General features: G+C 41.3%; 1 protein-coding gene across 4 annotated transcripts in view; it reads left to right on the top strand.

Moving 5' to 3' along the window:
* Positions 1-4,599: 4,599 nt before the first annotated feature.
* The window catches only part of septin4b (septin 4b), a 55,614-nt gene continuing 32,819 nt past the window's right edge, over positions 4,600-27,394 (top strand). The window contains exons 1-2 of one of the 4 annotated variants that reach the window (XM_051100812.1): positions 4,600-4,812; positions 8,707-8,717. In XM_051100812.1, the coding sequence (XP_050956769.1) occupies positions 4,761-4,812; positions 8,707-8,717 (63 nt within the window). In that variant the 5' untranslated portion in view covers positions 4,600-4,760. Of the gene's footprint in view, positions 4,813-8,706; positions 8,718-24,640; positions 24,806-27,394 lie in introns of those variants that run through there. The other 3 variants (XM_051100816.1, XM_051100813.1, XM_051100807.1) reach the window with 3 other exon arrangements.

Below are 27,394 nucleotides of genomic sequence, written 5' to 3'. Positions count from 1 at the left end.
TGCAGTTACAGTACATATTGTAAATGTGTGACATATTGTATATGTGCAAACATTATTTTGTATAGTGATCGCGCATCGGCGTACTTTCATCTGGATGTTTGCCGAAATGCAAGTCCTCGTGAGAAGATCAGGAAATGAATGAACTCTAGAGAGGCTTCCTGTCCGTGTCCAACACGTAAAACGTCATACACGTCCGCTCTGGGCTTCAAGTGTCCCATGGGTCAAATTAACTTATTTACTAACCCCAAATCAAAAATATTTGTATATATGTGTTTTGCATAAAACAATGAAGCCTGTTTTTTTTGTTTTTTTTTTTAATAATGATTTATTATTTAAATTGTAAAGTAAATATGCATCACATTAGTATTTGCTGTAATGAATGTATTTTATGGTGATTTAAAGGAAAATCTCTTAAAAGTCTTCACAGGCTTCATGCTCTTGTGCAAAATCAAATTGTGACGAGTGGACAGTAGTTTGTGTCGATCTCAGCCCGTCGAAGCGCCCGGTACTGTCTGATCCGGAGGAGTTTGTTCCCAGGCCTGTGTTTAAAAGAGCCTGAATTTAGACCCGCATGTGGGACGGAGTGTCTCAGGGTCGATCCTCACTCGGAAACAGGTGACCGATGGCGGTACGGGTGCGAATGGGCTCGCCTCTGCGTGCACGTGTGTGTGTGTGTGTGTCTCCCCATGGGAGCCTCAGCTTTACACAACACTGCTGGTGTAAATATCCGACAGAGAAACGCTTCTCTCGATGTTCCTCCTGGCGTCACGCTGCATGCGTCACCGTCACGTCCTCCACTACTGATCCAGCTATTCTCGTAAAGATCAACAGATGTTATTATAAAAACACAAAGGAGGATCGCCAGGAAAGCACGTGTACAGACGGAAAAAAAAAGTAAAAACACAGCCTCTTCTTCTCTCTTTTTGAATAGAACCACTATTTTCTCTTTTCTAAAATGTTGAACTGATTTGATTTGCACTATGTATGAAAGCGGCTTCTGCTGGAGCCTTAGGTTTCTTTAGGTTACTCAGAAAATGAGCCGTTCGGTTATTATGTATGATTGCACGTCACTGACGGAGCCTTTCGTGACGTTGGCCGCCGGCGCCGCGGGTCCCGAGCAGCAGATGCGTAACGGGCAGAAAAAGCATTTGATCCCTAATATAAAGCACCTCATCTACACTCATCAAAGCTGCGATTTTGACAAAGTCTAAAGAGATATTTGGGTATTGGTTAATACTGAAAGCATCAGTATCCTGCACAGTCCAGCTGACCTCAGCCAGAGGCAGGTTACTGTGTTACAGTCAAGATTTGGTTTATTCAGATAATAAATAGGCTTCATTTCATGTTGACTTGGAGTCATATCAGTGTTGCTGTTAACAAGAAGCCATATTACTATGAAAGCCATTACAGAGAATTGATTACGTCCATCGTTTCTGACTGGAAGTCCAAAGCGGTGCTGTAGCAAAAGTGCGATCTGCCGCTCTGCTCGGGCCGGCGCCGCGGTCGCTCCGCTGCCTACTGAGAGTCCTGTAGCACCACCGCATCATCCCCACGCACGGCTGGACCACCGCTGGCCTACACACACAGAAAGAGCACTTCAGCCATGTAGTCTAGCTCGTGATGTTCATAGAAGTCCAACTCAGGGTCCCGCTGCTGACGAAGAAGGTCACGTCATGTCGTCGTTCATAGCTGCGCACCGACCGCAGTCGAACTCATACGCATCAATGAGAAAGTGCTGAGGAAGCCAGACCTTGATCTGGTGACAGAATGCTGCAGCTTTTCCTTCTGGAAACGATGGTTTTACCTCTCCACATTGCTGTGCCTTTGTTTTATGCTAGCCTTGCCAACGACTTGTAGTGTGTTTTGAGCCGGACGAGTTGATGTCGTCGTCGTTGCTTACCTGTTTCAATGAGGTTTCCTTTTGTTCTCTAGATATTTATATTTTCCACATTTCCATTGTTCAGTTTGATGTTTTAGGTTTATGGTTTCCTGTAATTTAATGTTTTTACTGAAGCTGTGAAAATGACTCTGCACTTTAAACGTACTGGCCGTGAATGCAGGCGCCTGTAATTCAGGACAGAATAAAGTGACGCTCCTGATGTTACGCTGCTGCTGTCTCTCGACTCATCTGTGCCGCTGTGTTCGTGTTGTTCTCTCAACACTGTCTCATGCCTGGGTTTCATATTCATCCACTAATTAGGTATTCAGCTGATGACTCTTTTGGATACTGTGACAGTACGATGCGTCATTAATTCATCTGAAGAGACTGGCAGACAGCAGGGGTCATTTACAGTCTCACATTACACTGACAAAAACAGCCTGTTTATTTCTCACACAGAGAGAGAGGAAAATATTAATGGAAGACATAATATAACTCTTTTGGTGCAAGAAACCTTAATGTTTGAATGTCAGGGGAAACATATCGATCATTAATTATTAACACTTGTGCAACCTTTTGGACATTTTTGTCCTTTTTAGTTTTCTTTATCTGACCATTTTACCCATGTTATTGCCATCTGCATAAATTGGAATTTTACTATTTCACCCCCATTTCCTTTAATATATCTATTTTGCACTAGGTATAAAAAATTGTTCCTCTCAGGACCTTAAAGGGGTCATCGCATGCCCATTTTCCACAAGTTGATATGATTCTTTAGGGTCTTAATGAAAAGTCTCTAATATACTTCTGTTAAAAATTCTCAATGGTTGTGTAAAACAACAGCCTTTTTACCTTGTCAAAATCAGCTCTGCAAAAATCATCTCATTCTGAGGGATTGTTCCTTTAAATATTAATGAGCTTTGCTCGCCCCGCCCCTCTCTTCTCTCTGTGGAGTGACGAGCCTGTTTACTTTAGATGCATTTATGTAGATCGGGAGGCGCATTCCCTTCATAAACAAACATAATCTACTGCATCTTCAGCGGCTCAGATGTCGGGAGTAAATGACGACCACTATGTTCATTATTACATCCAGCAACACAACACCTCAATCGCTCAATCAGAGATATTCTTGTCTAACTTACATCCCTGCTCCGGCATCAAAACAATGGAGGTCGGACTGTTACAGCTGGTCTGAGGTAAGAGCTCGTGTCAATCATCTATTGTGGGAGCGGCCTCTGTGGGTGTGACGGCACACCGACAGACATCTGAGAACGGCTCGATTTGAAAAAGGGGATATTATTTTTACAGATTAAAAACCACTGCATGGATTTTTATCATTCTAGGGTAGATTTGTACATACACTGACAACACACATTAATGTTCAAACAACATGTCAAAGTAAACTTAGCATCCAGTGACCCCTTTAAAGACAAAAATTCCCCATTGAAGCTCATTAAAACTGCTGTTTTTAATCACAGTGCTATTGAACTGTAAAATTATGCATTTTTTGTTAATAGACTTTCATTCTGTTGGCAAGGCTTCAAATAAAAAAAATTGACCAGATGGTGCCAGTTTTTTTTGTTTGTTCGTTTGTTTGTTTTTTGGCCTATTAAGCAAATACTGGCTTTATTCACGTTTTCTGCTTCTGCATATTATAGAGCCAATTGGATAAATAATGCAGCTATAATAGTGTGGGTGTGTTGCTGTGGATGTCAGAGTGTGGTTTGTACGTGTGTCATAAAAAAAAAAAAATGTGTGTGTGTTCCTGTCATATTTGAGAGAAAAACTCTACTGCAAATCACAAATCCAACCACTGTGTGCAACAGCGGAGTTTTGCTGGCATCTAATGGGGAAAATTTGGTACTGCACCCAAACAAAATCTTCCTGAAATGTCAATTTGAAGCACAACTTTAGAGTTATGGCTTTGATTTTCTTCCAGGTTTAGAGTTCAACATGTTTAATAATATATATATATATATATATATATATATATATATATATATATATATATATATATATATGTTCATTATTAATCGTTTAGCTCTGGTTTAACAAATCTTTCTTTTCTTAGTTTGAACAGCAGCTACACTAATTATGTTCCTATTTGTTCTCCGTTTCTGTCATGGGATTGACATCCCGTGGTAACTAGGAATTCACAAGCTCCAATGTGGATCCAGAACACTTAAGAAGAGATGATGTCAACCCCTCAGAGGACTTCAGATGATGCCAACCCTGAAACAACATACAGCACTACCGAATTTTGCTACTAATTTATAGTGTTCTTTGTCTGATTACGTCATTAATCGATCTTTACCACACATCTCTGACATATGTACATCAAGCTACTACTACATATATTGTAAAAATGTAAAAAAGTTGCTTTGCAACGATATGTATCGTGAAAAGCGCTATACAAATAAATTTGAATTGAATTGAATTGAATATATATTTATATAAGATATTGTTCATAAAGCATTTTCATGAACTTTTTTGTCTTCACTTTTTAAACTTTTTCACTTTAACAATACTCCGCCAAGGGTCTTCTTTAAAAAGAGACCAAACATAAATCTGTGCTCCCAAGCTTCACATTTTTATGACAGTTGGCATTACAGGAAGACGTGTGTTTGGCTCGTCCATGTGCGATTGTTTTGATGGCGCGCGTGACGTCGGCGGGAGGCTGTGCGTGCGTGACGTCACGTCTGCTGTGGAGCTGCGTTTAAAGCGCTCGGTGATGCGTTGATGCGGCCAGTCCGTCAGTCAGTCACTGCGCTCACTGCACAAACACCAGCCGTCCGTCCGCGCTGTTTGCTTAGTCGGGAGGCGCTGGATTTCCCGGAGAGGAGTATCTAGGAAGACGAAAGGGTCTTTTGGTTTTGGAGCGATGGAAAACTCGACTGTCAACAACCGGTTCAGGACTGTGCTCTTCAGCCACGGTGAGTGATGCGCTGCGCAGCGACATGCGCAACATCCACCCGCTAAACGCCGTTCTGTCTCGAACTCTGTGTTTTTGTGTCGCGTTCCTGCGCTCATCACGGACACCGCGCGCACAGTGAGCTGCCTACAGACACTGCGCTCGCTCACTGCTGAGGGCAGCAGTCGGTCACCGCATTGAACAGATGCTCGCATCCAGAGACACCTTGAAAATTGCTCAGCTTTAAAACTATGTGTGATAACAAGAGAAGAACTGTTTCTGATGCGTTTACTTAAGCATGAAGCATCGCTGACCGCCGTGATCTGTCAGTGTTATAACCAGCAGTCTGTCACACAGTGGAGCTCATGAACTCAAACACCTCACGTCTCCACGAGCTCCATCACTGTCAGACCAGAGAGCACCGTGTCTGCTGTCATAAATGCTGCCAGTGAAGTGTCGAGAGACTAATTATTACATAAGTGAAGTTTGTACAGACACACTGGATGTGGATCCACACGGTGATCCGCCGCTCAGCAGTGACTGCAGCCGCAAGCGCATGTTTGCTTGACACTGACATTCTGTTTAAACATAATTATTAAGAGATCAGCGTGTGTGTGTGTGTTCCTGTCCTTTTGGCTATTGTCATAATACATAACACTGTCATAACTGCTTAGTGAACTAGCAACCATCCTAGCCAATACTGATTGTAGGGATGGAGAGTTTTGGTTCAACCCTAATCAAACACACCTAAAAAAGCTAATCAAGGTCTTAATGGTTACTTGGAAGCTATAGGCAGGTCAGTTTTTATTAGGGTTGGAGCTTGCGGCTCTCCAGGATCGGAGTTTGCCACCCCTGACCTATAGCAACTACATTACACATGTATTGAGGACACAAATTTTCAGTAAAACATGATTTTATTAAATAATCTCGTGCTGCAGTGTTCTCATGTGTTGGTCTCAGTCGTGGTCTAATGGTTAATGTCGAGTCGGACTTGTAACCCAAGGGTCGCAGGTTTGAGTCTCGATGCCGGCAGGGATTGTAGGTGGGGGGGAGTGAATATCCAACGCCCTCTCCACCCTTAATATAACGGCTGGGGTGAGACCGAACCCCCAACTGCTTCCCAGCACCAGTGTATGTGTTTGTGTATGTGCACTAGGATGGGTGAAATGCAGAGCACAAATTCCAAGTATGGGACACCACTCTTGGCCACGTCACATCCTTTCCTGTCCTTCCTTAAAAAGAGTGTGTGCTGCACTGGTGAAGTGTGTTCTTCAGGTATGAGGTGTGGACTATCAATACATTCCCTGACTTATTTCATCAGCTGTGAGCTATTGTTCTTTTATTTTACTTTCAGGGCTCTGCCTTTTTTTGGCAGCTCCTCAACTCCTATGGCATTAAGGGATAGCTTAAGTTTTCAGTGATTGCACACTTTCAAGAGCCGTGTCAGTCACGATATGCCTTCGGTGCACTGAAACGTTCACTCCTTAAAAACTCCCACAATGCACCATGTAAGCTGATGCTCGCTATGTTACCTTAACAGAGTCAAGTGAGTCCTTACCAGTGCCCAAATTCATGTGTGGGTGTGGTTTGCACACTGCTTCACCATCACGGTGTTATTGATCTGATGTAGCGTTCTTGCTTACAGTGTTGTTGATGCGCGGCGCACGAGCATGTGTCGTGCTGTTGCTGTACCCTGTACTAATGGAGCTCTGTCATCATAATCTGTCCTTATTTGTTCTGTGATGAACAGAGGAATCACAGTGTAATGGAAGGAGATTTCTCTTGATAAGATGCTGTAGACCAGCAGTGTTTTTTCATAGTGGAGAGAAGAGGCGTTTACGTCACGATCCTGTGGAGAGAAGAGTGGAAAAAGGAAGCACACTGACCGCTGACCATCTGCACTCACGCTGCTTTAAGCCGCTCCATCCAGCAGGATCGATGCATCTGATAAAGCCTCACGCTGCTCCTGTGCAAACAACACACAGGCACAGGTCACATTTGGGCTGTTTTTAGTGACTCTGATCGGAATAGATTATGGCCATATTACCTGTACTATTGCTTCGTGCACAGCACTCCATGCAGTCCATACACCTGAATGTGAGATGCTGTATCCCACAGTGCAATGCACTTGTACCGCTGTTTAAATGTCTTAACGATATAATAATAGCCAACAGTGTGGAGAGTATATTGCAGACGATGCAGCATGATACAGTTATCAGGTCAACTCTCAACATGGACCTGAGACAGACGACCTGATAAGAAATGAACCACAACCCTCTACACAACCCTCCTGCGGGACTAGTTCCTCCGCACTGGAGCTGTGATTCCCCTCACGGACAGGAAGACGCTCTAAAGTGTGGTTCCTCTCTGAAGTCCAGCTGAATCAACAGTTGTGAGCTGCAGTCTGCGGTCAGATGCCAGATCGCTTAGAGGAGCTCGCGGCTAGCATTCCTGGGCTAGCGTTTGGCGGACGACCCTCGGAAAACACATCTCTGCATAGATTTGAGTCAGTGAGCTGCAAAAATACAGAAATGCGTAAAACGGGCGAGCGAGAGTCAGATATGGACGCTCTGGTTTGATTTGGCAGCAGCAGGTGACGCTGGAATGCCGTCAGTGACGTAGATGAATCGAGCTCCACATCTGAAATCCTCATCATCTGACTCCAGAATCATATACATACACATACAGACTGCCAGGTAAATACCACTGTCAAGACCCAGAAAAGTATGAAAGACATCGTCAGAATAGTCCGTCTGTCATCAGTGGTTGTACTTTTTGTGCGCAAAGAAAGAAAGAAAATAACGATTTTATTCAACAATTTGTCTCCTCCGCGTCAGCGTAGCACCATTTTGGAGAGTATCCGCTGGACACAAACTGTGTACACCGGATACGCTGTTTTCATTCAGATCAAAGCGGAAATATATGTAGAAAACATATCCGTGTGGTGCGGCTGACACAGAACTGCGTACGCAGTTTGCGTCCAGCGGATAGTCTCCAAAATGGTGCTACGCTGACGCGGAGGAGACAAATTGTTGAATAAAGTCTTTTTTTTTTTTTTCTTTGCGCACAAAAAGTATTCTCGTCGCTTCATAAAATTGAGATTGAACCACTGATGGCAGACGGACTATTTTGACGATGTCTTTCACACTTTTCTGGGTCTTGACAGTGGTATTTACCTGTCAGTCAATGGGACAGTCACAAGCCTCCTTGTTTTCATCCAAATATCTTAAACTGTGTTCCGAAGACGAACGAAGCTTTTACGGGTTTGGAACGACATGGGGGTAAGTGATTAATGACAAAATTTTCATTTTGGGGAGGAGTAACCCTTTAAACAAAAAAGAAGTAATCTAAGGTACTAACATGGTTAGTACCTGCTTATTACCCAGTTCTTCTACTGTAAGTACTACCATGCCACCAAAAGTTCAAACGTGAATTGCTTTTCTCCTTTTCTTGTTTGATTAAAATTCCTTAATGATCTCAAATTCTCTGGTAAATGAGTCCATGTTCTGTTTTCTACTATGATGTAGCCCACAGGACTTTCTGTAAGCTCCAGAGGAGCATGTGTTGTGCATGTGCTCTCCATACATGAAGCTTTAACACATTAAATCGGCTTGCGTAAGGTGCTTTATGGCACTGCCGTGGAGCTGAAACTCACAATCTGCTGCTTCCAGCACTGCTGCCCCTTTCATACCCAACATCACATGACAACAATCCACACAAAGCCCTCAAGCCTCGCATTCATTTTGTTAACCTCATTATGGAGCTCAGTATTATTGCGTCTTGTTTTGAAATCATATTTGCATTATTTATAATAATGAGTTTGGTATTGTGTTGATCTGTGTTTTCTGCTCTCTTTCTCTCTGGGTTGCTCGTGCCGTCGGACCCATCCTACCGGTTGAACCCTCCCGTTGATCAGATGAGGTAGAGGTAAGCCAGCGTTCACATGTGCTTCACATCCCTAACTGCTGTGTGATGATTTATGACGGAGAGTTTAATGTAACTCCTCTGTATTCTGCACACCGTTTACTTTATTGAAGATAGTGATGCAGTAACCGACTGCAAATGTCAAAGAACTGCACATGATGAAGGGCCTCCATTCAGACGCGCCACAATGTTGTCAGATGACCGTTTCACGCTTCATTCAGTGAGTGGCGTCCAATTGTAGGCCCAGTAGAAGTTGAGTGAATTATGGGATGCATTGTGTCCCCCAGCATGTTTGTCAGGTGTAGTGGATTATCCACGTATACACTGTGTGCTGCAGTATGAGCAGTGTGGTAACATGCTGTTTTTCTCATGCTGTGAATCAAGGGATGTCATAGCCATTGTTATGATGAGAGATGAGTTCTCATTCTGTGAGTAAACCCTGAGCACATTCTTATTCCTGCTGTTGCTCAAGAAAGGGTTTGGCCACTGGTTTCACCAAACCCAGTTTTTCTGGTTCCAAACATTTCTGTCCGGTTCCTCTGGAATGCTGCCTGATGAACGGCAGGCGTGACGAGCGGCGGACTCTCGTGTTTTAACAGCAGCGTTCAAGGCCTGCTTGTGTGATGAGCTCCTGACGCTGTGACGCTCCTGTAGTGCAGATCTTCATCAGTGTAGACTGTCAGCTCGTCTGTTTCCCAGCATGCAGTGGGTGAACGAGTGACGCGTGGCGCCGCAGCTGTGTTTGAATGTGTTGATCTGTGGCCAAACAGAGCAGACAAACAGTGTGTTGGTGTCAAGAGCATCTCGTTTATTTTACATTCATTCATGCCAGTGTGTTGCAGTGCTGCAGATGCTGTCTCGGATGTCTCTCCTAAAACTCCTAATACTGCCATCATAGTTGACACACCGCATGAGCTCTGCGCTGAATCGGTTGTGTAGAGCAGCTCGGATCATCTGGTCATGGTGGAGTTTAATGTTTGAGGTCGTATTGAGATCCTTGTTTGACTTCTTGGCAAATCTGAGCACACTTTGAGAATCAGTTGAGATCTTCTGAAACTGAAGAATAGATTATTGGGGGAGAAAATGATGTTTCTCAGAAGGCTTCTTCTCAAATATTTCCCATCTCATTAATGTTTAGAAGAATCAGTGAAGCTGTTACTCTCGATTTTGTGATCTTTCTTTCCTACGCTGTTGTTGCTCTTTGCTTGTAATAATGTTATCTCAGTGTCCTATCTCAGTGTTTCTATGCACTGTAAACGTGCCATGTAATAGCTAAAGGAATAGTTCAGCCATTAAACAGAAATAGTTTATCATTTCGTCTCCCTCATACAATGTCAAACAGCATAAAAATACCATAAAAAATACGGTATGTGAGGAAGTGACCCAAACAGAAATGGGTGTTCTCTGATGAATCTGCTCTAAGTCATAGTAGCGCAGCCGACAGTCACACATGATTGTAATGACACGAGGATGAATAAATCAGGGCAGGGTATTTCATTTCTGACTAGAATCTGCTAATGAAGCATAGATGGCTTCAACAGACTATTTTCAAATTGTATTTCACTTGTATTTCTGACGGAAGACCCACAGACTGTGAAAGTGGATGTTATGAATTCTGCCTGTTCTGTGGGTGTCTGAAAGAATGACAGCAGTGTTTGTTTTCAATCTACTGGCTGGAATCACAACCCACCATAAACCAGCCGAACCCACCGATGACAAACCACTCTACAATAACACGCTATTCATAGTATCCACTCTTCTCTCCGTACGATGGATGTTGGTGATCGTTTTGCCTTTGCTCGTCTCTTCTGGGTGTGGTGGATCTCTGTGGTGCTTCTAGTGCAATAAACACTGAAAAAGAAAAAGGCCCAAAACTGCAGCGGAGCCAACTCTGAGGTTGTGATGTCATCGTATCCCATTTTAGATTCGCAGACGGCTTCTGACCGCAGATATGTGCCTACTGTACAGCTGTGTGTGCATTTGATGCCTGCGGTTCCTGCCTATATTTGGACTTTATTAGACCTTTAACTGGCACGTTGGCTTGCGCGCACACACTTACGGTCTGTGTGTTTTTCTGTCCTTAAGCGTCCTCTGTTCAGAGGGCGTGTTGGAAACACCCAGCAGTTCCTCCCAGAACCTCTCCGACCTGCGCGCCCAGTACGACCACGGCTTTAAATATCATGCAACGAAAGCATCTATAGCGCAGGCTTTGTGAGTGATGACATCACACCTCCTGGCATCTCTCCGCCCTCCTGAAGACTTTCACTCAACTCCTACACTCGACTCAGACATTCTTTCGCTTCGCTAGTTAAATCGTCTGTCATCTACCTTTCCTGCAAATGTAGTGTCAGATTGAAGTGTTATTTCCTAACCAAGTAAATGAGCCCTGTGTATTGGAATGAAATTACGTGATATTTTTTGACAGCGGTTAACATCCATGGATCCTTAGGAGGATTAAATAATGATTGTTATTATTATTATCTAAATAATTATTGGATTGTGGCTGCAGAGAAAAAGGTTCTGATTAAAATCTGTATTTATTCCCAAAAAAAGGCCCCCAACAGATGGGTTCATGCATATATTTGTTGTAATGTTGATGAGTTATTCTAAATTATGGAGTATGTGTCTGCAGATAATAATTCACATAAAACACATTCACATTCTCTTCTTGCTCACTCACTCTCTAGATGGCTTCTGATAGATAGACCCTGTTGAAAAAAACAGCGTATGTTGTTTAGGGTTGTTTTGAAGCATGGCTGCTGGTTTAAGCTGGTCCTTAGATGGTCATGGGCTGGTCCTATTCAACTAGCTCCTGCTCAGGACCAGCTTAAACTAGCTCATTATGACCAGCTAAGTACCAGCTTTGAACCAGCTCAAACCAGCAGCCATGCTTCAAAACATATCTAACCAGCATATGCTGGATTTTTCAACAGGGTAGCTCAATAATAAACCTCCACACTTTTATTGTGGAATTACATCAGTTTCTAAAACACTTCTCATTACAAAGCTGGTGAACTCTAGCTTTCTGTCCGTAAAAAAATTGAAATGTAAAAATAAAGCAAAAATTGTACCAATAAGCCATGATGGTGCCATTATGTAGCTTTGATAGTTGAGGAACTCACAGAATGATGTTATTTACAGTCCTTCTTAAAGGGGTACTATTATGCTCTTTTGCAAGTCTTGTTTTTGTTTTGGGGGTGTACTAGAACATGCTCTCATGCTTGGTGGTTCAAGAAAACGCATTATTTTTTTCACAATATTTACATTATTACAATACATTTCTCCCAGCCTGGCACAAATGGCTCGATTAGTTCTGGGTTTAATGAAGGCCCGCCTTCTGAAAAACGAAATGTGTTGTGATTGGTTAACTGTCCCACTGTGTTGCGATTGGTAAACAGCTTAGATGGGGTTTCAGTACTGCCACTTGTCAAAGCAGTGATTCTTACGTTTTAAATATGGATATTTTTCTTACAAAATTGCATCAATTGCTACAGGAGACCCTGTGGAGCCGTGTGAGGCACTTTTTTATTATAGATGGATGCATATTATTGGACTTGTTTTGGACTGATGAGGAGAAACACTCATCTATGCTGTTCTAAAGCTTGGGAGTACCAGGATGATTTTTTAATATAACTCCGATTGCATTCGTCTGAAAGAAGGAAGTCATATACACCTAGGATGCATGGAGGGTGAGTAAATAATACACTACAGTAGTGTTGGGTCCTATCATCAGCCTGCCAGATTGCAGATACATGATATTATTGTTATATTGAATTATTTACATAATTAGTTTTATTGCCCGAAACCAGCTCCAGCATGAGGCTAAAAGCAGCCTAACATTATCAAAGAACATCATCGCTGATTATCCTAGCCTATTCTATTGCAAGTTTATGCATTTTAAAAAACACTCGCGTTATAAGTAAAGCTAACGTTATCTACACTGTATGATGAATAAATTTGTGTTTATACCGGTACGTTTTTTTTTTTTATTTTAATGATATTCCAGGGGCCACGTTGTGACATCACAGCACCCGGAAAACAAACGCTGTAGTCCAAAGGAGCCGTTCGTTGTAGTTCTTGAAAAGGGATTCTTTAAAAACGAAATATCTCCTTTTGGAGTGGACTTTGAGATTTGTAACAATGTAGATCTTTTTTTATGCACAAACATACACACCTCACACTCACTAAAATTTAAAAAGTGAAAAAGCATAACAGCACCCCTTTAAACACTCTAGTTTGTGCTGCCTTTACTAGTGAATGATGCTGTTACTTGATCACATTGTGGACATCATGCAAAACAATCACGAGCTGAAAACTCTTGTCTTGTGAATTTTCCTGCAGCTGGGTTTATCAGATGTACTACGGCTTATTATATGAAACATTAACACATTACAGCATAAGTACATGCATGAGTGTGTCTGTGCACAGATGGACTCACTTCCTACTCCAGCCGCACACAAGCGGCTCCATCCTCCAGTCCGTCATCTCTCTCTGGCTCAGTCCGGCTCTTGTGGTCTGGAATGACTCTGGAATGCCTGTGAACACCCAAAGATGCTTGCCTTACAGAGGCTTGTCTATAAATACACCCCAGCCGGGTTCTCATGGCTCCGCGTGACCCCAGGAGATCCGGCAGGCACCGAACGCTACATCAGACGGACGGCCAGCAGTGGTTTCGGGTCGGTGTTGGATAGTGGTGGGCATGTGACCAGTCAGGCAAACTGGAGTTTCAGATATCTCATTTGAGAAATGCTTGTCATCCGAATGACAGAGGGAATCTTCATATCAGCATACTGCAGTATGCAGAAGTTCTGTGTGTGCTTTTTATCCAGTGTACTAGAGCCATAATGAACCTTTTCTATCGGAGACACGCTGTTTGCTTCACTTCAGCTCCATTTGCATGGACACTTTTTCATCTTTTTATTACTTTAATTTTATTGCTTGAAGTCACCCACCTGCTGCATGTGCCATATAGATTAGAGCACTCTGCTGATGATGCTTTATCCCACAATGCTCTGCACTCCACTAGCTCTTTGATTTCCAGTGTGCTGAGTAAATCACAAGTAATGTCAACCTTTTTAACATTCCTTTCTTTATTCTTGACGTTTGAGTTGGAAACTGGACTTCACATAGACGTCATACCACTGTTAGATGTGTTTATTGTTGCATCAAGTTTGACTAGTTTCTCACTCCTTTCTTTCAATGAATAACCGACTGTAGCATTGGAATAACGCTTCCCTCATCAGACAGTCTTCTGGACCAGAGCTGGTGTTTCAGATCAGATTGGCATTGTGTTGGATTGGTGGAGGTGACAGACGGGGTGTGGAGCAGCAGCTGTGCCCTAAACGCCTCCAGATGTGCCTGTCGCAGACAGGAAACAGTAAACATGCTGGACGTAACACTGGACGACAGGCTGCTGCTTCTGAACAGGATATTAAACCTCAAACCCTGCAGACGCTGGCGACAGAGGCCCTGAGAGCTGTTGCAGTTTGTTCAGCATTAGACGGTGAATTACCACAGTTAATAGCTGCTGCTGGACTGACACAAACACAGCGCCTGTGCTCAACAGTGAAATTTAGAACTAGATTTTCCGCAGAACTGTGATCTGTCCGGTGTATGCGCTCAGCATTGCTACGACTAGAACAACAGGTCAGTGAGATGTCAAACGTAAGGAGTGATGCTATAGGACGTGTTCGTGTCATGTGACCGACAGCCTCCGACTGACCTGTGTGTGGAATGTGGAGCCACACTGAGATGCTTGATGAACTTAACAAAGACATTCATGCACACTTTAGTGTGTTTCCTCTGGCAGACTCACATTACTTTCACATCTGTCTGGATGTTGATGCACAAGCGCACTGCTCTCTGGTGTGTGTGTGTGTAATACCAATACATTTTGTCTTTGTGGGCACAAGCTTATAAATCACACAGAATGAATTGTTTTGAGAATCTAAAAATGCCTGTAGTTTTGTGTGATAGGTAGGTGTAAGTGTAGTGTTAAGGTAAGGGGATAGAAAATACAGTTTTCTACAGTTTGTAGAAAAAACATTACGCCTTTAAGAGTCCCCATAAAACATGGAAACCCAGCATGAGTGTGTGTGAGAGAATGCATGCTGTGACCAAAGACAGTTCTCCGACACGTCTGCAGGTTCTGTCAGACAGACAGCAAGTGATTTATGTTGTTTTGACCCTTTGAAAGACAGTTTTCTGTGTTTACAGTTACAGATGACCTCAAAAAACATACGGCACAAGCTGCCAGTCACATTCTAAAATACTCGAATATACTTCGGAGAAGATACACGTCTCTGTGCATTTACACCACATATTCACTATCTAAATGCAACTGCTGACCCTCATGACATCCTGAACCGTGGTGAAATGAATCAGAGGTTTGCTCTGTGTAACGTCATCATGTACTTCAGGTTCTCTGAATTCATACAGTCACTTCCTGAAAATAAAGAGACGCGCACAGATCTGTTCCTCACACGAAGCTCTCATATGGCTTCAGGATGTCACACATACAGGCTACTGCATTTTGGTACCTGTATTGAGATTTTTGGAGCTTGGCAGCATCTGGCCACATTCGGTGAATTGTACAGAAAAGAACAGCAGGGCCATTCTGCTCAGTTTCTCTTTTTCAGCCCATGTGAGTTTAGCATCAGAGAAAGATTCAGTCAGGTCAGTTACAGAATGTTTGGTAGAGGCTGTTAGCAACAGTTTAATAGTGTACTGCCTACCGTACAGTATGGGCTGTACCACATGCTGCTCAGTAGTGTCTTTACGAACAGTATGTAGAATAGAAACAGTGTGAACTACACATTTCAATTACAGTAGTCATTTCTGACAGTTTGATCAAACATTGACTCTAGCAGCAGAGGAACATTGCATTTGATGATTGGTGTTATACTGGTCCATTTGTCATATGAATGTACTGTTGCATATCAAATGATTTTACTGTATTATGCTCAGGGTGCGAATTACACAGTGACCTTCGGGAGGGTATTGTGTGTTTGGTAACACTTTCTATGAAGCCTTATTTATAATACATTATAATGGTATTTCTAAGGCATTATAACAAATGCATAATGCATTATAAAAAACCTTGTAATATGTTATATCATCTCATGAATAATCATTTATAATACATTATAATACTTGAGTAATTGAGGTAAAATAACTTTTAAGATTATGATTATTTATAACACACAATGGACAGCTTATAAAATCTACTTTATTTATAATGGACTATATCATATTACATCGATTTTTTACATTATATTACGTTTTGTTTTGATGGTCCCCCTATAGTCTATTGACAATAAGCAGTTTTCCAACTACATGTCAACTAACACTAACTAAATCCTTAGAGCAGTGGTTCCCAACCTCGTTCCTGGAGGCCCCCAACACTGCATGTTTTCCATGTCTCCTTAATCAAACACACCTGATTCAGATCATCGGCTCATTAGTAGAGACTCCAAGACCTAAAAAGGGGGTGTCTGACAAAGGAGAGATGCAAAATGTGCAGTGTTGGGGGCCTCCAGGAACGTGGTTGGGAACCACTGCCCTAGAGTATTAGTAGACTTAGGTTAAGGTTAGGTTAGGTAGCAGGTTCACATACTTTGAAAGTTACTTATAGTCGATGGGGCGCTAGAGAGCACCGCATGGTGTGGACGTAAATTTAGAGTGCTCCCTCAAAGCCTCGACAAATTTGTGTTTTTTCTTCTATTTTCATCATTTTTCGCTACTATATAGTAGTGAAATGAAGAAGGCTAAACTCAAGAAAGGCGATTCGCCAACTTCCTCAGGTAAACAGCCGGCCGAGAAACCGCTGTTTAATGAAAGCGAGGCGGATGGCGATATTCGCGCGGCCACAGATTCATCTGTCATTCTATCGGCGATTCAAACTATGAGTAATAGTATGAATGACAGATTTAATTCGTTGGAAGCTACTTTATCTCAGCTGCGAACGACACTCTCTGAAACCACCTCGCGTATTGCTGACCTTGAGGGTACTAAAGCTGAGCATGAAGCCCGCATTTCTGACCTGGAGGCCTCTTGTCAGGAAATTCTTGCAGTTAACAAGGCCCTGCGTGCTAAATTGGACGATCTCGAGGGTCGTTCTCGACGAGCGAATATCAAGATCGTGGGGTTACCTGAGAACGTGGAGGCTGGCCGTCCAACCGAGTTTGTGGAACGACTCATCCCGAAACTCCTGGGTACTGAGAACTTTCCCGAACGGATTAAAGTTGACCGTGCACATCGCACCGGGCCTTTACCATCAAGAGGAGGACGTCCCCGAATCATGATCGCGAGGATACATCATTATCCGGTCAAAGAGACGATACTGCGACTCGCGTGGCAACATGCCCCTTTAAAATTTGACGGAGTACTCATCTCCATCTTCCCGGACTTCACGGCAGAGGTACTTTCTCAGCGGAGGGCGTTTGACGGAGTGAAAAAGAAGCTAAAGGAGGCCGGTATCCGATTTGGATTGCTCTTCCCCGCACGTCTTATTGTCACCCAGGACAATAAAAAGAAAATCTTCGGCTCGGTGCCAGAGGCTGAAGAGTTTGTGAAGTCCATCGTAGAGCAAGACCCTTCTTGATCTGAAGTTCAGGACTGTTTCTCAGTGCTGTGACCATTGCTGAAGGACTTAAACTTTTTGTTTACTGGTCTTTATAGGATGCTGTGAGTATATTCTCATACAGAGAAAAGAAAAAAAAAAGACATTTATAGATCGTTCACGGTCTGTTATTGGATTACGTTATACATGTAGTCATTAATCCCCCTGTTTGCATGTGAATGTTGAGACCGTCATATTTGTCTAAATAGTTTTTAAAATAATTTTATAAACAGTTTTATATCTGTTAATAGAGTTCTAAATCCATAGCTCAGGTTCATTGAGCAATTGCTTTCCTTATATTTTTCGGATGGAGGCTGCGAGGGAGTCCCCGTCTCTCTATTTGAGGTTACTTTGATAGATAGGTTTTTCTTTCACTCCTTATGCTGCCCAGCAGCTCCACTGTTCGTATGGGGTTTTTTTTCCCGGCTTCATTTGGGGAAGCTGTTGAAAAGGGAGGGGTGGGTGGTGTCTTTTTTCTTCATTGTGTATGTAGTGTGTTGTGTCTGTGTACCTCCTTCACTGGCTAGTATCTCTCCAAATTCACCTACAGCAGCCACTACATTATACATAAATATTATACATTATGACTTGTAGTAGGCCTTTATCTAAAGTTGGCAGCGTTACCCTTGCCTAGCTGGAATGTCCGGGGATTAAATAATCAGATTAAAAGAGCCAAAGTTTTTTCTTATTTAAAGTCTATTGCTGCTGACATATTATTTTTTACAAGAGACGCATATAAGGCACTCTGAACAAAGGCGACTGAGATGCAGTATTCCAGTCTCCTTTTTCATCCAAGGTCAGAGGGGTAGCTATTTTAATTCGTAAATCTGTTCCTTTTAAGCACATATCGACTATCAGTGATCCTAATGGTCGTTATGTAATTGTATCAGGCCTACTTTCCTCAACTCATGTCACATTGCTGAATGTGTATGGACCTAATTTTGATGATCCCACTTTTTTTCGCAAAGTTTTTAATCTTTTGCCAACCACTGTAAACACACATCTGATAATAGGCGGCGATTTCAACTTAGTATTAGACCCTGTTTTAGACAGATTTCCTTCAGGCGCTGATATATCCTTGACTAATTCTGCCGTTGTTCTTAATGATCTGATGGCTTCCCTTGACCTTGTTGATATCTGGAGATTAAAATATTCAACAGACAAGCAGTACACTTTTTTTTCGCAGGTTCACAAATCATACTCTAGGATAGATTTCTTTTTAATCGACTCTAAAATAATTTCATGTGTTAAATCAATCAAACATCATAGTAGAATAATTTCTGATCATTCAGCAGTGACACTTTCCCTAGACATGTCAGAAATTAGGCCCAGCTATAATTGGCGGTTTAATCCTACCCTGCTTTTGGACTCCGGGTTCTGTGAGCATTTAACAGAGTTGCTTGCTGAGTTTCTCAAATTTGATGACACGGGCGAGGTTTCGGATTCAATATTATGGGAAACTCTAAAGTCTGTCCTGAGAGGACATATTATTTCCTACGAATCCAGTCTTAAAAAACAAAGAGAGAAACGTCTCCTAGAAATTGATAATCGTCTTTCTCAGTTAGAAGATGCATACAGAGATTCTACAGATACGGATTTGTTTAATGAAATTGCAGCACTCAAATTGGAATATAATTCAGTTCTTTCAAACCAAGTTAATAACATGTTGTTAAAAGTTAAACAAAAACAATTTGAACTTGGCGATAAACCAGACAAATTGCTATCTCGCCAGCTAAGAGGGCTTCAAGCCAGTAGAGCAATTCATAAAATTAAAAACAAGGAGGGTGTTTTTTTTAACAAATCCCACTGAAATCAACAATACATTTAAAGAATTTTACAAAGAATTATACAAATCGAAGGGCCGCTTTGACCCCTCAGCATTAAGTATTTTTCTTCATTCATTACATCTTCCAAAGTTAGGGTGTGCAGAGCAGACAGCTTTGAATGCTGACATAACAATCGCTGAAATACTAGATGCCATTAAATCTTTCCCGGGTGGGAAGGCACCCGGCCCAGACGGGTTCGGAATTGAATTTTATAAAAACTTTGCGCAGACGCTTTCCCCTTTGTTGTTGAGAATGTTTAACCACTCATCTGGTAAACATCAGCTTCCCCAGTCCTTGTATGAGGCAAGTATCTCCTTAATTTTAAAAAAAGGTAAAGAAGAAACAAATCCATCATCATATCGACCCATATCTCTTTTGAACTCTGATCTTAAAATCTTCACTAAGATTCTTGCTAACAGACTAAATAATTGAATTGGGAAAATTGTTCATCGTGACCAGTCTGGTTTCATTCCTGGCCGTTTCTCCTTTTTTAATGTTAGGCGACTAATGAATATCTTGTATACTAGGTTTGAGCCTCAAGCTAGTATTGCAGTTCTTGCCTTAGATGCAGAAAAGGCGTTTGACCAAATTGAGTGGGACTACATTTTAGCTGTGATTAGAGAATTTGACCTGGGTGATACATTTGCCTCCTGGGTGAAAATGTTATATGCTCATCCTAGAGCTTCGGTTTTAACCAATTTTAATAGATCATCTCAATTTTGGTTACATAGAGGTACTCGGCAGGGCTGTCCTCTTTCGCCCTTGCTTTTTGCAATTGCACTTGAACCCCTTGCCCTTGCCATTAAAAAGAACCCTTTAATATTGCCCCCAAATTTAGGCCAAATTAATCATCATATTTCTCTCTATGCAGATGACATTATTTTGTATCTCCGCAACCCAGAACAGTCTGTACCACCCCTGCTAAATTTACTGGAAACATTCGGTAAACTCTCAGGATATTCAGTAAACTGGCAAAAAAGTGAATTTCTGGCAGTGACTAACAATATAGACTCAAATTTTATGAGTAGTCTTCCTTTTAAAATAGCCACAAACAGTTTTAAATATCTGGGTCTTACTATATCTAGAAACCCTAAGGATATATACAAACTAAATTTTTTACCTATGCTAGAAAATCTGAAAACCAATATAAAACAGTGGAGGACCCTACCATTATCGATGATGGGGCGGGTGAATGCCATTAAGATGGTGATATTACCTAGATTCTTGTATCTTTTTCAGAATCTACCTATTGTACTGCCATTTATATGGGGCTTTAAAGCACATAGAATATCTAAATTGCATGTGTGTAAACCTAGGTCATTGGGGGGGTTAGGTTTGCCAAATTTTCAACACTACTACGGGGCTGCCAATTGTAGAGCCTTAACTTTTTGGCAGGACCCGATATGGCGTCAGATTAGTAAGACATTCAAACTGCCAAATACCTCCTTTTTTGCTCCTGTCTGTCGTAACCCCGCCTTTAAACCCTCACTACTAGACCCGGTGTTCATAGGTTGGGCGAGAAAAGGAATCCTCACCTTGAGAGATTTATATATAGACAACAATTTTGCCACTTTTTCTCAACTAAAAGAGAAATTCGACCTTCCTGCTTCGCACTTCTTTAGATACCTACAAATTAGAAATTATGTTCGTTCCACTATGCCAAACTTTGAAACTCTGTCTGCTGATAATGAATTACACAAACTACTTACTTGCGTTCCCAATAACCCAAAGTTAGTCACAAAATTTGTAGATTTTTTTACAAGTCAGTTAGACATTTCTACTAATCATCTGAAAAACGATTGGGAAAAGGAACTGGATATTCATGTTTCTGAGGACGACTGGGGAAAGTGTCTTAAAAATATGTACACCTGCTCTATTAATGCTAGGCACCAACTTATTCAGTACAAGGTGTTACATAGATTGCACTACTCTAGTGTTAAACTTAATACTTTTTTAAAAAAAAGTTACTTATAGTCAGTTTGTCTTTTGGGGAACCATCAAAATACAGTGTTAGCATATATTTAGCATACTACTAATACTAATTACTGCTAGTTGACATGCAGAACCATCAAAATAATCAAACATGATAATACAAATGTGTCATATTACACATTCATCTGATCTGATACCTTATCTTATGGCTATTTGAGAAATATTATTATTATTACTTACAAGTCTTTGTATGCTTTAAGTAAAGTGACATGCGTAACATGGCAAGATATGAGACTTATAATACATTATAACTATGAGGAGGTAATCATACTCTTAAAAGCCAAATAAGTACAAATTATAATACATTAAAACTGTTCTTATGAATACTCATGAGATGATACAACATACTATAAGGTTTTTTATAATGCATTATGCATTCATTATAATGTTTTAAATAGGGCTGTTGAGTCAATAATTAATCAACTGAATTAGATTAATTAACACATCATTTGCCAATTAATTCAATATAAAGTTATTATTAAAGATAATTTAATGTTATCATTCAAAGTTATCATTATTCAATCCATTCATTCAAACCGTTGATTGATTCAGAAAGGAAGCAACCCTGATAGCAAGCAACCATTGAATTAATGTTTAAAATAGTTGATTTGTCAATGTTAATAGCACTGAATCAAAATCATGTTTGCTCCTGCAATTAATGTTGCAAAAATGTTGAAATTTCAACAAACCACTATTACTGTGATCAGTGTTTGCTTTAGTTGGGCTCTTCATTCTTTGTACTTTATTGATAGGTTTTTGTTGTCATTTGTAATAATGTGTTAAGATACATTGGTGAGGCAATGAAAACTAAGACCCATTGGGATCAGGTGATGCTGGTTGTAATTATTGTGAGATTATTTGAATAATTCCTCACAAATGTGTTGTTTTTTTGTTTTTTTTTTATGTGTGATACTACAGTGTGAGATTAAAGCAGTGCTACAGCTGTCATACCAATATGAATTACCTGAAAATTCTTAATAAACAAATAAATTTAAACAAAAGCATTAAATTGCTGAACCAATTAGACATCAAGAATCAGGGTATGAAACTCAACAATGGTGACAATCAACAAAAGAAAAATGTATGCAGAAATGCGTGCTGGGTATCAACATAGTACAAATCATTCATTGTTGAGGTTTGTGTGATGAGTGTTGATGTCTAAATATTTCTGTACATTTTGACACAGTATCTTTGCATTTGTGAAACAGAACATTTATATCAGTAGATAAACTTCAACATTTAGTATCATTTCTCAACTTTCTTGCAGCTTGACACCCATCACAAAAGCAATCTACTCCAACTTAATTTTAAAACATTTCTTTCTTTATTAAAGCACAAGTGTTTATATTGAAACACTATTGTAAGCACAGAAAGAGAATGATCACAATACTGATCACAGTAATGGTGGTTTGTTGAAATTTCAACATTTTTCTACACGAATTGCAGGTGCAAAAGTGATATTAATTCAATGCCATTAACACTGACAAATCAACTGTTTTTAACATTGATTCAGTGGTTTTCAGCTGCTCTCTTGCTATCTGGGAAGTGACTGTCTTTATGAAAGGCTCACTAAATCATTGACTCACTCGATTCGTTTAAAAACGTGGATTCGATTTATTCAGTAAAACACCACTTCTCAGTAAAACAGTTCTCCTGGGGCTTTATTTTCGTTGGCAAAATGATTGACAATGTGTCCAAAATGTAAGTATTCGCACTTTTACGTTATCTTCATTTTTAAGTGAAAACTTTTATGTAACTTTTTTTTTTTTTTTTTTTTACCTGCCAATGATGATTCTGAAAGAAAACATGCAGTGTTTGTTATAGTAACACATTCAACTTTAGCAGCTTTCATCTGATCTGTGCTTGTATTTCAGTTTTTCTGTTAACATTATGGATACTTTTTACAAATAATTGGCTTCTTAAATTCAGTTCAACAGCATTAAGTTGAAGAGGGTAAACTTTATTTCTCAACTCCGTCCAAGCAATAAATGCGCGTCTGAGCACTGTAATAGTCTTTGATTGCCTTTATGAATGAGGTAGAGATGTGTTTGAGAGACTCAACATGTGTTTTTCATTCAGTGATCAAAGTGCTTAATCTGTTTCCTTCCTCTCCTGTCATCTTACACACACACACACACACACACACAAACATGCATGTTTCTGCTGAAACTCAATGTCACTGTCAGTCATCACAGGTTGTGCTGGACATTCAGGGCCTTTATATTTCACTACTGGACAACGAGTCTTCACCCTGAATACAGATGTCTGCTAAACTGAGACAGGTTCCTCCGAGATTTTCCTGCCGTCTCAGAGCATGATGCTGGCACCACCGTAAAAACACTGTTGCGTTGGCTCACATGTGGTTTGCGTCAAACAGAAGGATTCGCTTGTAGGTGAACCAACTTCATCAGGCTTTGTCACATTTCAGGTTTTGCGTGAGGGCTTTCAGCAGCCTAATTTCATACACTTAAAATAATACTTTATTCCAGCATTTTTACTTTCCCCAGAAAGTCCCATGCAAAGCATGCTGAAAACTAAAGTTTCCATGATGTGAATAGCAAAAATAATTTTTAGTTGTTGTTGAACATGCCTGCATAATTTAATTTAGTCAGCTGTGCATTTTAGAGAATTACATTAAAAGAAAGCAAATAAATCAGGTTTAGAAGAGAGCAACAAGTGTACTGTGTAGATCGTAAATGATATGAAGTGAACACAGGCTTTGACCTGGAGGATTTAAAGACCCTAGTGAACGTCCTGTCAGGATATGAGACTCTCGACCTTCTGAACCAAACATTTCCTTACAGCTCTACACACAAGCTTCAGTCACCTAACAGATGTCCAGAAATCTGAACCGACCATGTCTGATGCAGACAGTACTACAAGAGCTATAAACCAAGCAACATGGCATTCAGGCTCTCAGCAGACCAGCCAACACCTGACTTTGCCTCAGTCTGTTACAGACCACAGATGCTCTTGACTCTTTCTGACCCGCCAATTCATTCCTGTTGACATTCTTATCCCAGTAGCCCACACCTGGTTTATAACTGCCGTGGATATTCGTACTCATGAGAGAGAAGACTTCATGCCACGTAAATGTTTTTTCTCCATTAGTGGAATCAAATAAACGTGTGTAGGCTAAAGAAATGAGGGCTGGAATTCTTACAGACCTCAGACATTAACATATCAACCATTCAGGATCCGTAACAGCTGATAGTAAAGGTACACGGAGACTGAAACCCATAACTCTCAGAGAACTTTGGCAACAGCATTTGAGCGGCCTGGCAGTGGTTCACAAACTCATTTTCCAAGCTCATGCTCCACTGCAGACGCTGAAGATCCCGTGTGTGTTTAGGAATGTGCCGGTGTTATCAGGCGTGATGATGTCATGATCTGGTTGGGTTCCAGGTTCGTGAGTTTTGAGCCTGAGGGTGGCACTGCACGCTAACAGGCTACTTTACAGACGTCAGCTCGTGTCCACTGGAGTAGAGTGAGCGGTAATCAGCAGGAACGCTCTGAAATCCGCTGTGCTCTGTAAAGCTCTGCATATCTGAGCTGAGCGCGGTAGAGTCACTGAGCTCTCTGCAGCGCGTCGGGACGGACAGATGATGCTGGAGCCTTCAGACGAGCCGCGAGATCAGCCCTCATCTGCTGAAGTAAGTCTGATGTGCAGGAGAATGAGGCTGAATTGATTTAGTCTTATTCCCTCTGAGCTCCTGTATTTGATTATTGATCATTTTTGATCATGTTATCTGTTCATTCTTTTTCAGCTGATGAGTCTTTAGCTGCAGTGAATGACTTGACAGCATGCCAGTGTGTTGTGTAGATGTGTTTTTGTTCGTTTCTTACATGCAGCATCTTCTAAAGTGAATTTCAGATATGGAGGATCATGATTTTGAGGTTCAGATGAATTCATCGCCTGTTCTGTTACACTCATTCCCTCAGGGTTGCGGGAATTGGCCAAACCACAGAAAACATTAACTTGGTAGCAGTTGTTGTTAATGACCTTATCAGGCAAATGTGTCACATGGAAGCACAGCAGAGTTTGGAATAACATGTGCACCTATCCTAACAACACAGAGTGTGTTCAAAATAAATATTTCTACTTTCAGTTGTTTTTCTACGTATTCTGCATTGATTAATGTGTGTGTGTGACAGTGTGTCCTGAATGAAATGATTTGTGTGCTCAAGTGAAGCTCAGATGCACCGCTGTAAGCACACACACATACATACATACGTTTCTGCAGAAATAATTTCATTTAAGCTAATGAGGCTTTTAGTTTTTGTTTTTTTTGTTTTTTTTCAGCATGCAATCAAAATTCACTCTTTAATATATATTCCTTGTGTTAGTGAGCACAGTAAAAGGGTTCGGGTTTGAGCCTCCTTTGAGAACAGCAAGCCAAGTTTGTTTACCATTATCTAGCAGGACTGATTGGGCGGGCAAACTGCAGAATATCTTTGAGATGACTTTGTGTTTGATGTGTTTGTGTTTCAAGCCTTCACAAACAGTTAGAACGGTCATTTCATGCTGGTTAATATAATCAAGGTAATGACCTCTGGGATAAGCGGAGATCTCTGGAGGGTGAACTGACCTTTAGCTTCCAAGCCTCCTCTGCTGTCAGACAGACGCTTTACACCATCACCCAATTCCTCTGGATGAAAGCAAGGCCTGTTTTTCTCGTCACGTTGTTTGCTGTCACAGAAGTGAAGCGGGGGGTGTGTGATGCTGTGTGGTGTTGGCTCTGGATCTCACGCACCACAGTGGGACCTCAGTTAAAAGAAAAAATGAGGAGTAAGAATTAAGAATTAATTTATAGTTTTAATTCTCAGGAAGAAGTGCTTCACGTGTCATTGTATGGCTGAATGTGTAGGAAGAAACCAAGAGTGGTTGAAACAGGAAAACGTGTTGTCTGTCTGTGTGTTTTTCAGCCGGATGCGACTGATTTACACACAAGCTGCCCGGCCCTGAACGCGTGGAGCGGAGCTCAGTTTGAGACCGCTCGCAGAAGTGTTGGAGCGATGGGGAGGAAGCAGTATTGTTTTTCTTTTGAACTAGGCTGGTCAGACCGAGGCATTGCATCTTGGGAGATTTCTGGGTTATTTTTAGAGTTAGCCTGAGAATTCAGGCGGAGGTCACCTCGAAAAATTCAGCCTTTGCAAGCGGCCATGAAATATATTCTCCTGTGATGTGGTGAATTCCAGACGTTTTCTTTTCTGCAGCTGATGCATGGATCAGTGCGCTGATCAAACCGGCTCTCGTGCGGCTGTTTGAATCTGAGCTCATTCTCCTGGACTGATTCTCCTAAACGATCGCAAAACCGTTGCTCTTGCGCTGTTCGCGGCTGGAGTTTGTTTCTGTTGTGATATTTACTTGTAAAGATGCTGTGCTGCACAGAATTGTGAATACAGTCATTTTTCAGACAGATAGTTGTTAATGTTTGCAACTTGTATGTTCAGAATGGCGCGTAGTGATCTGATATGTCTCGTATATCTCTCCTCAATCATGCAGTTCATCAGCATCATCAGTTGACACCTGAGCGCATTTGTACAAAATGAACTTGCGTTAAAATGCAGGTTGTAGAAAGGAAGGATTTGTCATGGATGTGCTGCTGTATGAAGACATGTCCCAGGAAGATTTCTCTCGCTCTTCTGTAGATGGTTTAACGGCCCACTGCTCTGCTGATGGGTTGTACGATGGCTCATGTAGGTGTCTGGGACTGTGATCTGTCATGAAGAAGCGCTCATATTTCCTCCCACGGCTCTCAAAGGAGAACACTTCCCCCGTCACACATGTGTCCGATTGCTGTTTTTATTCCATTCACTCTCACTTCCACTCATCGCCTCGTCTTCCCAATTCTCCTAACGTCTAACATCACTCCTCTCCTCCAGGAACTACATTGTTTCTCACACGTCTGCAGTCGCGCATCAGCTCTCCTGGATTTGACCTTTCTCTGTAGTAGAATGAGTTTGATGCTTTCACCCTAAATGAGATCCTCATTGTTTTTGTGACAGAAAAATACCACTCTAAATGCAAAAAAAGTGTGATATTTTGCAAAATGTGAAATGTAGCCAGCTACACAAAAGAGAAGCTCTTGCTTATATTTCAAATACTTGGTAACTTGAGCTTCCCAGTCAAGCTACTTGTAATTTTAGTTCAACTCTCTAATGAAGTTCTGCATTACTGTAGTAGCTCATTCACACGTAACCCAATACTTTTCTCTTTTATCAAACACAATCCCATCAGC

The sequence above is a fragment of the Labeo rohita genome, unplaced genomic scaffold (genome assembly GCF_022985175.1).
Source record: "Labeo rohita strain BAU-BD-2019 unplaced genomic scaffold, IGBB_LRoh.1.0 scaffold_112, whole genome shotgun sequence".
In the NCBI taxonomy this organism is placed as follows: Eukaryota; Metazoa; Chordata; class Actinopteri; order Cypriniformes; family Cyprinidae; genus Labeo; species Labeo rohita.
The sequence above is the reverse complement of the archived record's forward strand: the minus strand, read 5'-3'. Positions and strand labels throughout refer to the sequence as shown.